This window comes from Mycteria americana, chromosome 1 (assembly GCF_035582795.1).
Source record: "Mycteria americana isolate JAX WOST 10 ecotype Jacksonville Zoo and Gardens chromosome 1, USCA_MyAme_1.0, whole genome shotgun sequence".
In the NCBI taxonomy this organism is placed as follows: domain Eukaryota; kingdom Metazoa; phylum Chordata; class Aves; order Ciconiiformes; family Ciconiidae; genus Mycteria; species Mycteria americana.
Window position 1 is genome coordinate 34,965,972 of NC_134365.1, and position 12,089 is coordinate 34,978,060.

The 12,089-nt window shown below is 34.1% G+C and overlaps 1 protein-coding gene across 4 annotated transcripts in view; it reads right to left on the reverse strand.

Moving 5' to 3' along the window:
* Positions 1 to 12,089, reverse strand: part of SCAF11 (SR-related CTD associated factor 11) — a 49,820-nt gene that overhangs the window by 10,648 nt on the left and 27,083 nt on the right. For all 4 annotated transcript variants that reach the window (XM_075494470.1, XM_075494484.1, XM_075494475.1 and 1 more), the window contains exons 4-10: positions 11,746 to 11,823; positions 9,931 to 10,028; positions 8,778 to 8,845; positions 8,088 to 8,143; positions 5,562 to 5,668; positions 4,564 to 4,653; positions 3,148 to 3,254 (exon numbers count right to left, since the gene is read on the reverse strand). In XM_075494470.1, the coding sequence (XP_075350585.1) occupies positions 3,148 to 3,254; positions 4,564 to 4,653; positions 5,562 to 5,668; positions 8,088 to 8,143; positions 8,778 to 8,845; positions 9,931 to 10,028; positions 11,746 to 11,823 (604 nt within the window). The remainder of the gene's footprint in view (positions 1 to 3,147; positions 3,255 to 4,563; positions 4,654 to 5,561; positions 5,669 to 8,087; positions 8,144 to 8,777; positions 8,846 to 9,930; positions 10,029 to 11,745; positions 11,824 to 12,089) is intronic.

Below are 12,089 nucleotides of genomic sequence, written 5' to 3' on the forward strand. Positions count from 1 at the left end.
AACTCTGCAAGCATCTCACTAGCCTTTAGAAAGCTAAAGCAGAGCACAGGACTATTAATCACCTACTCTGACCTCCCTTATAAACACGCAATAATTTGCCTGAACATGAAAGAAATCTAGTTTTGGTTTTTGGATGTCCACTGATCAAATTATCACAAGATCATGAAAACCAATGGTATCAATTGTACAGAAGGTACCATATATTTAAAAGAAAACAACATGCATGGTAAAGAACTTCCAAAGGAATTTTAGGTGACTGGCACTATTTGAGGTATCTCCTCTAACAGTCTCCCCAGTAATTTCATTAGAAAGTGACTTCACAGTCGTCAACCAGCAGTTATTCAGCCACATGTGGCTGTCTCAGACTAACTACGTCTTCAAACCTATTACAAGAGCCAGGAAAACAATTCAGATATTAAAAATCTGTAATGATATATAACATCTGTGATGATTTTCTTCAATGGGGAAGAAATCATCCTGCAATAATAAAAATTCAGAACACAAATGGAACATGGGAATCCTGACAGAATTAAAAGGCAAGTTATTTTTGTGGCACTTACAAGTGAAACACAAGCCTCTTTTTAGCATTCCTTACTACTTGTAAAATTTTAACAGAGAAGCTTCACAAGCTTTGGACTTGGACCAAATACAAAGCATTTCAGCTCACAATCTTTATTTAAAAATATTTTAATGACACAGAAGAACTGCATAATACCAGCCTAAATCATAATGGTATTTGCAGACTCACTAATGCATTTTCAGGTCAAATTAGTAAAAAGACTATTTAATGGTAAGAGAATCTAAAACAATTGCAGCAGCTACAGGGAAGATTCAGGCAGTACAGCTACACGGCCATCACGGATATTTGTATGCCTCCTTGCACAACTCTGGAAGCAACTGTCAGCTACTACTCTGATGCAAAACTGTACACTTTAGGTATGACCAAGAGATGGGGTGGGGTGTGTAAAAATAATTTTTAAAAAGATTATGCAACCATCTTTCAGGCATAATTTAGTATGCATCACAAGATCCAGTTTGCCTTTTTTTGTGTGTCTGTTTTCAGTATTTTATTCATTTTTCTCCTGTTCTCCAACTTTGCAGAAAGTCCCAGTGCCCCGTTTCCTCCATCTTCTGCCTTTTCCTTCATCTCTCATACTTCCTGTAAGAGAAGGCCTTGCTCCCATCTCCTTTATATATATTTGCCATGCATCTCTAACAGTATTCAGGTTAGGTTTCTCCTTACCTTTTTTTGTGCCTGTCTGCCTTTTCCTCAGTTGCTATATAAAAACTGAATGGGGAAGGAACACCCAACTCAACAGAATGTGACCAAAATCCTCAAGGGACATCTTCACATCCAACATGCCCTAGTTTCACTAGGAAATTTGAAGACACTGTGTCTTACTTCCTGCATGCTTCTTATCAGTAGGAAGTTTTTAAGTCAAACTTGAAGATGACTTAAAACTTTAGTGTCAACATACTACAATGTTTTAAGATTCAATCTTGATGTCTATCTTCCACTTTGTCCACAGTTTAAGTAATATATTACATTAAACATCTGAACTTTAGTTTAGGTGTAGCAAGAACATATGGAAACGTACAAAAATAACTTAAGTATTTATTTGCTGTGTCTTGTTAGCTTGGTAATTTCACATTTCAAAATCACGCCTTTAAGAGGGGAAGTGGAATGCTTATATAAAAAGTATCAAAGTTCTAATCAAGATAACAAACGAGAAAATTCTGTTCTAAATATAAATTTTAAAACAAAAATAGATCAAAAAAATAATTTCCTTCTCTTTTGCTGTCAAGACTCAAACTCAAGATCTCCTGCCTCTCCCAAAAGATAGCATAAGGGATTTAGTTCCATGTTGTGCCTTAGGAGTTGACAATGTTATCAGTATTTATAGATCAGTTGCTGATATTATCAACAGCAATTACTCACATGTTCTAAATAGTCTACTGTTGAAAATAATTTGGAGCTTATTTAAATATTCTTCATCTTTCTGATGAGAGAAAAAACTGTTTTGGTTTGGGTTTTTTTTTTAATTTTGGTGGGTTTTGGTTTTTTTTTTTTTAATGCTTCTGGTGCATACTAACAAACAAAGAAGCCTGAATCCGTAAGTAGAAAGGTGAAGGGAAGTCAAGAGGTGTGAGCTAGCATGTATACTCATTACTACTAGAAGCAGAAGTGGTTAAGGATCAGTTAAAATTGCACTGCCAAACATCAGAGGCCTGAGGAAGCAACCTATCCATTTTTCACTGGGGAATGCGGAGGTGAAATAAGCACCTTTAACAAGAATGAAGAATATGAATGAATAAAGCATCTTTTTCATGATCCTTCTACTACTTAACTCTTTCCAGCAATTCACTTACTTCCTCACAATTTTTGTAAGCCAAGAGACCTAAATCTCTCCTATCTCTTTGCCTACTAGTCAAGTGAAAGTAGTATAATTCCCAATTCAAAGAAGGTACTCTCTGTAGCCTTAAAAAAACAGTACTCCTTTGTTTTCATTTCTTTGAACTTGTGCAGCCTGTTGGAAGAAAAAACTATGTTATTGCTGAGTATGGAGAGACAGGCTGTTAAAGCAACTGGAGGAAGGTAATTCCTTCCATGTCTTTGTCTTCTGCTAAATTCCTGCCAGATCCTGGAGCTCAAGCACTTTTGCAAGCTTTTGCCCTGTAGAGCTTGTAGGCATACTGAAAGAGATCCATACACTTGCACTGTTTCCTGACTATTCCTCTTCTCTGTCAGGAAATAGTTTGTTCCTCACACTGCACAATATACCACCGAAACATGTCAAGCCATTCATAATGTATCAAAATGAGATTTATCTTTGAACAATAGGAAAAGAACTTGTAACATGAAAGAAAGTGTTTCATTTAGAAATGGAATTAAGTTACATAAAATACTTATTATTTTAATCTTCGAATGAAGAACAGTTATGCCAGTTTTGGTGTGGCTGGTTCATCTTCTATATTCTAATTTCAGAAATAAACCAGCTGGTTTTGAAATAGTACCAAACTGCACCAAAACAGATTTTTTTTTTTTTCTGTTAACTGTAACTATATACTCCACTTTGATTTCCGACAATCATATTTTAACAATACTCCACATGAGCTATAAATAAAACTTACAAAAAAAAAGTTTACCAAAGTTTTCCAAAGGCCTGATATTTGTTGGAAGAATTGTCCCTGCTACTGTAGTAGAAGTGAGAAGAAAGGTCTCAGCTTCAGCTCCATAAGACATTAAAGGAATTCTGGAAAAGTAAAAGCATTAATGTTAGTTGTTTTAGCTGTTTGTAGCAAGTTTTGGAAACAATGCACAAAACCAGAACATTAGGCAACCATGACACTTCCAACCTCATCACAGTTGGAGAGAAAGGCAAAGCTGACAGAGAACAAAACTTTCCTTCTCTTATTTAATTTCAGGCTTGTATTATTGCCTAATCTAGTAAAACAGTTTTAACAAGGTATGTTATTGTTAAAGCAATATATATTTGGCTTTCTTCAAAAGCAAACACAGAACTGTAGCAAATAGCCTACTCTGAATTAGTAGACTATACCGCTGGAAATAAAATTCTGAACACTGATTTAGTACTTCAGCAAAAGAACAGTCTTTTCTGCAGAAAAATGAGATATAGTCTATACAACAATTTAGTAAAGGCTTCTGTCTTTTGTTTTTTAACAAAAATAAAAAACCTTATTCAGGCTCTCTCAGCAAACCTTAGGCAAAACCAGTTTAGCTATATCTGTACAATTTTTAAGTTATCACTGCGTTAGAATGAAACTTTTCATAAAGAAAAGTACATGTAAAAAAATTTAAATTCATTATTTAAATCCCAGGTACAACTTTTAATTATAATTAAAAATCTCTTTACTTGCTTTTTTGTCCTAACCTTTGTTTTATGCCAAAGAGAGTGAAGAGTAGTGAAATTAAGATAATAGACAGAACCAATTTCTTACTGTGTTATTTTAAACTCAGTTATTTTATGCTTCTGCTTTATATTCATGAAATCATCCTTGGGGTATGTTTTAATGCGCATCTGCTCTCTGACAAAAAAAAATTTATGTTCTCTGTTTCATTTGATAGAGCCACTCTTAACTCTTTCTAGATGCATTTGTTTACAATTACAGAAAGAAGTGTTAGAATCAACCCATGAAAAGGAGGTCTGGGGGGGAGGGAAATCAGAATCAGATTGATGTTAAAGCAAATGTAGTCTGATTTCTAATGATAGAAATAATTTAAAAAGCACATTGAACACTAGCTTCCAAATAGCAAACATATTTAAACTTGCATTTCTGTGAAAAAGTGACGTATTAAGATGCACAAGTCAGTGGAGTTACTATGCTTGTCATGAGTATCGAAAAAGCATTAAGATATACTGAAAAGAATCTATTGACATAAACATAGCATGTGGCAAATACACAAAACATTTAGCAAGTTACATGCAAACACTATTTAGTTTTATGATCAAGTGATATTCTAAAGAGCAATTTGAATTAATCAAGTTCCAAACTTGAAGTATTATATGAAGATCCTTTGCACTACGAATACAAAACACATACCTTTCAACTCTAGCAAGCACAGATGAACAGGACAATTCCAGTTCTTGTCTCTTCTGTCTGATTGCTGAATTAACTTCTGTGAATTCTGTACTGAAATACAAATTTCATACAAAAAGTTACAAAAAGTAACTTTGTACTATGACAATTTTGTATTTCAATAATTGCTTCTATCAATGACTTTTTTAAAATTTAACTGTATTAGAACTTCCAACCGTCATGATGAAACTATGCATGATTATTGTTTAGAGGGAAAAAGCAGTCACAGAAAACATAGCAAGTCCTAAATAAATGAGGCAGACAGAATGGAAAACAGGAGATGAAATGGTCTTCTGGGGAGTTGAAAGATTGAGAATCTTTGCATCCTTGACAAATTAATACTGTTGCATGCATGGCAAAAAGTTTTTTTCATTTACAGACTGCTGAAAACATACAGACACAATAATTTTTTTATTAGGCCATATGCAAATAATGTTCTTCTAGACTGTTCTTTTTCTTCCATCTTCTCAACAAGAAAAGTATTTTTTACACTTGTTCTTAAGTATTATGCTGATTAAGCAAAATTGCTTCATGTATGTTTAAAGTATTCCTCTGGGAGTCAAGGAACAACAACAACAAAGATTGTTTCTGATACAAAACAGGATATTTAATGTTAACTGTTTTGCTAACTGCTGTTGTAATAACAGGACTAACCCTTTCCTATCCAAGGCTTCAATTCAGCAAGGAGTTTAAATATGAGCTAAAAATAAAACTTACTAACTCCTATTAAATCAATGAGATTAAAAGTACACACTTAAGTAATATTAATGCTGAACACATGACAGAAATTGGGGTGTGCCCTTAACAATACTAGTTTAAAATGTTTATCTTCATCAATGAATATAAAACCAGCCAATCTTCAAAATATTTCAAGGCACTATATACAGATAGAAGCAGAAGGAACTATAGCATCTACAATACAGTAACCCATCAGTTTATATTAAGCACTAGTATATACTAACCAGTCATTTCTACAGCTAAAAAAGGATTCTTCATTGCTACCACCGGCCGGAAGTGTGCTGAAGAAATTAGTTCTGAAGCACTCATTCCAGCAGGTCTGTCTTCTGGGCTACAAAAAAAATTTATGAATTAAAGACATCCAAAATAAAATAATTAACATTTAATACATGAAGATGCACTGAAATCAAATCATGTCAGCAAGACTTTAGCTCACAAAAAGCAGGCACCATAGTAGCTCCATAGTTATATGCTGAGATTTGCAGTTACAGCAAACAAATTTTCTCTATTCAGTCTCTAAATTTTCAATACCTGCTCTTTGCAGATAAACTTTTTATTTTATATAGGCTTTCCATGGCAAAATCTTTAATGCACCATACAGAAATTATGAATAAATGAGCCTGATCTTTACTATTTCACAATTCCCATTTCTGCTACCTAATGAACCACAGTAAGTACATCACTAGCACCTTCAGACAGACCCTTTCACAGCAGTTCACTGAATGTTTGGTTTCAAAGTAGCAAGAAACCTAATGTCAAGTAGCCAGGATTCTCCTTTGCCTTCAGGTAGAATTACAAAATTGAAGATTGACCGGTGTGTCTGTTTACTGGGCCCTCACACAAAGGCACAATACTCAGAATGCATATTTCAACAAATACCACCTTCTATTCCAATTGCTAACAACGCCTAGGCACCCACTATATGCTAGTGTATTGCCTTTTGCCTTGTGTGCAGTAAACACTGTTGCTATTGCTGTGTATTGGGCTGGCTGCAGGGAAAAAAAAGCCGAACAATAATCCTCCAAACACTCCTCCCAGACTACAGACTGACACGCTTACCTACACCGACCCATTTTTGCCGTTTATATCTTTTCACCTAAAGGGTTAATGCCACATCCCATCTGACTAAAACACTCCTGTTCATTCCCCATGACTGGTATTTTAAAATGGGAACTTACAGGGTCTTGCCATCATTTTCTTTCAGAATGTATTCACTCTGATGAAAAATAAACGTTGTAATGGGATGTATATAAATGTTATGTCTCAAGTATGCAGTCATTATCCACATGCTCCATCAAACTTTGGCACACAGAGCTGGTTTTGATGGGAACATGCCCTATTTCATCAGTGTGCAAACTAAGTTTCTCCTAAAAAGCTGTTGGTTTTAAGATTTATTTTAAAAACACTGTCATTTTGAACATTAGTATTTCTCCTTCCATCTAAAAAAGCTATCCAGATGTTCCACAAATATCCTTATGAAGTGGTTGTTAGTAAATCAGTACTTTCTTTTAAATTATTTTGTATTTTGAACATTTATTGGATAATTGAGCCCTGTACCTCCTCCTGAAGGTTTTTAATGGCTCTATTTTTCTTTATGCATCTTTTTTGCAACAGGTACCATTTGAGACATTAGTGCTATTAAATAGTGCACAACAGATCAGTGAAACTAGATATGAAAACATTCACCAACCGTAAAGTCAAATTAGAGGTTGATCTCCCATTAAGCCCTATCCTCCCAGTTCAAAACCTCTTCAGTTCAATGAAAGGTACCTTTAACTTTACATGGTAACAGAACCAAAATTTCTACATACCTGATTTAGAAGGGGAAGGCTGGAGCTAAAAATATCCCTGAGAACTATGGTGTATAAGCACCAAATAGAAGTGACAACTCAGGCCACCAGCTACTGAAAAGACACATGATGCAGTATGTGCCCATATACTACATGAAGCAAGGCAGAAGGCAAAACAGGGACTTGAAGAGAGTTTTTCCTCCAAATTTTTAAACTTCAGGTTGAATGATGGAGAATGATGACATTTACACTTCAGAATGAAATTTATGGCCTAAAACTATTTCATGCAAATACATTTACAGGTACAACTATGAGTAAGAAAGCACTGGTCACAAACTTGTGTCCCAGAGACATGAAGTATTTTTGAAAGGAGGGAAGGCAGAAATCAAACAACAGAACCTTTATAGCTCCTTATAAATTCTGCATATTATAAGCCTGTGTTACAGGCTAAAATTTATGAACTAAACAAGAAACCTGGAAACACAAACATTCTTGGGAGCGATCTCCCATTAAAAAACCTACTTGATGCAAACTATAACATCCATGGCTTACTCATATAACAAATTACTTGGTTGATTACAACTATGTATTTTCATGAAAATAATGAAAACCTTCATATCCTTCGCATAATGGTAGGTGGCTAACAGCTTACAGCTGATACCACCTTCTTTTGGTGAAGAAAGATGAAAACAGGGTAGTTACAGTATCTTATAATGTACCATCCTAATATAAATGAAAATATTTACCACCACAAAACTAAGTTTAATCTGAGAGAGAAGCTCATAGAACCTAGCACTATATTTAATTACTTCTTTCAAGACAAAAGGAGACAAAATAACAAAGTTTGGATTATACAAAAATTAACAAATAGAAATTAACCTTAAAAATAAGCAGAAAGGCAGTTTTAAAAATGCTTTCATGAAAAAAAACATTCACAAATGTTTCATTATCAGAACCAACCTTGTTTATCTTCACAGACAAAGCTTTCTTGTTTTGTTTGTCATACAAAACATTACCTGTGTGGAACAAGAAACAAAACTTTGATCTTAACTTTAGCATATTAGTTTTTAATTGTTTGTCAAAATAATTAATGCAACAAGAGGTTAATGTTTACGTTAATTTACAATGTTTACATACAAACTGAGTAAAATTAAAATGCATGCACCTTCACAATAGCCTTTTATATATCAAGAAGTTTTCACCTCTTCAGATATTTGCTTAGTTTCATAAGTTACGAACACACTTACCAAACAGTATCTATTAAACAAGCCTCTCAAAACGGCAGCCCAAAATACAGCTAAGTGCTTCTTGCGTCTGAACTCTCACCAAAAAAATCCCAGTGAATAAAAGCTACTCATGAGCTGTGCACCAACTGTCTGATGCAGTATAATGACTTCAGGCTGAAACCAAATCCATTTCACTTGTGACTGAAATTGAAGAGGCAGTCTTTCCAGTAAAATAAGAACAGTAGTTTCACATACTGCACTTTTGTTCTCTTAAGTTCCACGCGTCTATTCCTTGGTATTTGGTTTTCATATGCAAATGTAAGTAATTAAAAAAAATATTAAATTGGCTCATCAAGAAAAGAAATTCTAGAGTTCCGTAATAAAAACAGCAATTCTAGCAAATGGAGGACAAATACCAACTTACTGTATTTTTTCTTCACAACTTTGCTTAATTTTGCTGTTAAAGGCCCTCTGTCTGGACATACAGCTCTTCTGCAAGATTAACAAAAGATACAACAAAAGTTATTTCTGAGCATATTTAAGCTAACAGTATATACACCCAAACAAAATCAGCTCCTATTTTAAGGAATTTTTATTTCGTGCACATAAACCAAATTCTGACTGCTATTAAAACCTGAACTAGCATCATGTCTATCATCTTCCATATATTAAAAGCCACAGTGTTCCACAAAGCTTACAGATGGAAAAAAAGAAAATCCATTTCCACAACAAAAGTTAATATCCTGTATTAAATCTGAATACTTAATTGTGCTTGATTTCACAGCAACATGTGAAAGATGTTCTAACCTGCTTGCATAAATACTTTGAAGAATACCAAAGTCAACGGTGATTCAGAACGGTGAGGTGCAAAGATCAATCTTATTTATTTTCTAAGAGCCAAAAAAGGAATTTACTTCCAGCTATCTTTTCTGTAGTGAAGTCTGCTTCAAATTCAATCTCAAGAACTCATTCCATTAAACACATTATATAACACATTCCATTAAACACTAACTTTAGATCATGACAATTTAGTAAAATTCATCTGTGCAATCCTGAGCTTCCCCTTATACAATGCAGCAAATGGGACAAGATAAAGCTTCTCAAAGCAGGAATGGTATTTCCACAGTTCCCTCTCAAATTCACTAGAATAAAATCAGTTCTTGACTACAACGTTTTATAGTAAAAGAGGAACACCACCAATGTTTATGATAACATGCAAGAAAGGGGATATCTGTTTAGAGAACCAAAGAAAAAGATTTACATTGTTAAAATACGATCTAGCCATAAAATCTTAATTCAAGTTAATACAAAATTTGTCAGAATTGCTTGAAAAATGCAACTTTCACAGAGCTCAATGCAAGTAATACATTGCTCCCTATTTCTTGCTTGCTATTTTAAGTATTCAAGTGGGAATTACATCAGTGATAAAAGTAAAGCTAAACTACCACTGATGGAAAATAGTTTATTTTAAAATAAACTTAATTTTAAAAAAATTTCCAGGGTGTACATTTTAAAACAGTTGAATTTATATTTTGAATATTCCAATTAGAATGCTTGAAATTAAGTGGACGACCAACCTCACAAAACTTCTCATCTTCGCATGGCTATATTTTCCCTTATGGCAGACACAGTTTTCATCTTCCTCCTTCCTCCTCAGTTGTTTTTTAACCTGAACCTGTATTGAAAAATAAAGTCAACCCAATCTAGAATCTCAATACACCTGAGCTTTAAATACATTCAAAGACTGTATTCTAGACTAGACTAGATTAAGGTCTACAGAGAAAATAAGCTCAAACAGAAGGACTCAAAACCAGTTCAAATAATTACTTCTTTAATCTCACAGTTCACAGATTTGAAATTTTTTTTCATTTGTTTTTCATGAAATAGAAAAAACCCACCATGATATGTATAGTGACTATGTCAGAGATGCATACTAATTCCACAAGACCAAAGATCCCTGAACATGCAGACTGCCATGGCAAGTATCTCAAAGCTATGCACTGTCTTCCATTGAGAGTTTGGAAGCTAAGTTTTTTAAACTTAGATGGTTGATCTGAATACACAAGGTTCATCCTGGGAAAATGCTGAACTACCACTCAATTTCAAATGCTTCCTCATAATTAAAAAACACCCGATTTTCCTCTAGAGTAAAATAACTTAAGGATTTCACATAACATTGGGTTTTTTCCACATCTTCAAAATTCTAAGAAAGCAATACAATTTTTATTACGTACTATGATGTCACTTCAATGGCTACACTGCAATTGTTTGCATTAGCTATTCTGTATTTCTTCATTCTAGAATCTTGGCTTTATATGCAACTCCTTAAGCTATTAGCATTTTAATTATGAATATCCCAAAGGGAAAGTTGCCAATGTCCTGATAGCACCCCTGCTAATATTGACGACCGTGTCAGCGTTTCTCAGTACACATTCCATCTATCCCTACTGCTCCAGTGGCTCTTTTTCAGAGCTGGACCCTTGTTCTCTGCCCACCTGCTTACACTGCAGTTCTATGAACAAAGAACCTTTCAAACTATATTTTGATACAGCCTTTACACTCTCCCAAATGAAAACTTCAGTTTATCTTGTTTCAGCTGCTTCCTTGATTCTTGAGAAATAAAAGATAAAATATGCTAGCATGGTTTTCTATGAGAAGGAAGTATCTGCCGCTGTCAGTCTGGTTCCTTTGCAGTTGACTACCTGGGACTCTAGAAGCACAAGAGGTGGGTAGTGGGAGCCTGTTTTCTAAACATAGCAAAATGCAAACCCAACAGCTTAGAAATTACTTATAACTGTAATTTCAAAACTGTACACAGAATTATCAGCATCTTTCTATATACATTTTCAAGATCAACGATCAGAATCAAGTTTTATTTTCCTACTTGATAAACTACTCTCCACAGCAGTATTATTCAGAAGAGTTGAAAGCTGAAAAAATTCAGAAATTTAGGTTGAACAAGGCTTAGCATTAATTGATTCCTCCTGCCTTCATGTGTTTTTGTCTGTGAATTGGAGGCTGTGAACATACAAGATTCACCTCGGCTAAAAAAAAAGGCAAGATTGCATGCTAATTGATATAGCACTTGTTTATAAAATCTAGTTAAACACTTTGAGACCAATTACTATACTTCTATTCTTGGATATATCAGGAACACTCAAAGACACTATAAAGTAGCAATAGCAGCTTTATGATTATTATTACCGTAAACACTTGCTTTGAAAAAAATAATTAAGAATAATTCCTAGCTTCAAATATGTAATAGAAACATTAAAGCAATAATTAGGAAATTAGGAAAGCTTATTTAACATAGACATATGAATAAAAGGCTGCAGCATAACTTGGGTGTTCCTACAACTGAAGTTATTTAAGAAAGTTAGTCTGGAACTTACCTTTATCTGCTTTTCTAATGCATCAAGCCTGCATACTGCTTGAAATGGTCTGCGATCAATAGGACATGAAGCCTGTGTCTGAAAAATTTTCCTTATTATAAAATTTGTAATAAGTTAGGAGAAGTCTGTTTTCTATACTTTTATTCGCTATTATAGTAGCTTACAGAAATACACAAAATTACAACTTGTTCACATTAAGAATGTACTTGCACACATTATCCATATGCTCAGTATTTTGTTTCATATAAGTAGATTGCTCCTTAGGGGAAAATCTAAAGGAAACAAGAATGTAACTCAGAAGTTGTGTTCAAAAAACAGGAAAAGCATTTTACGTCATTAACTAC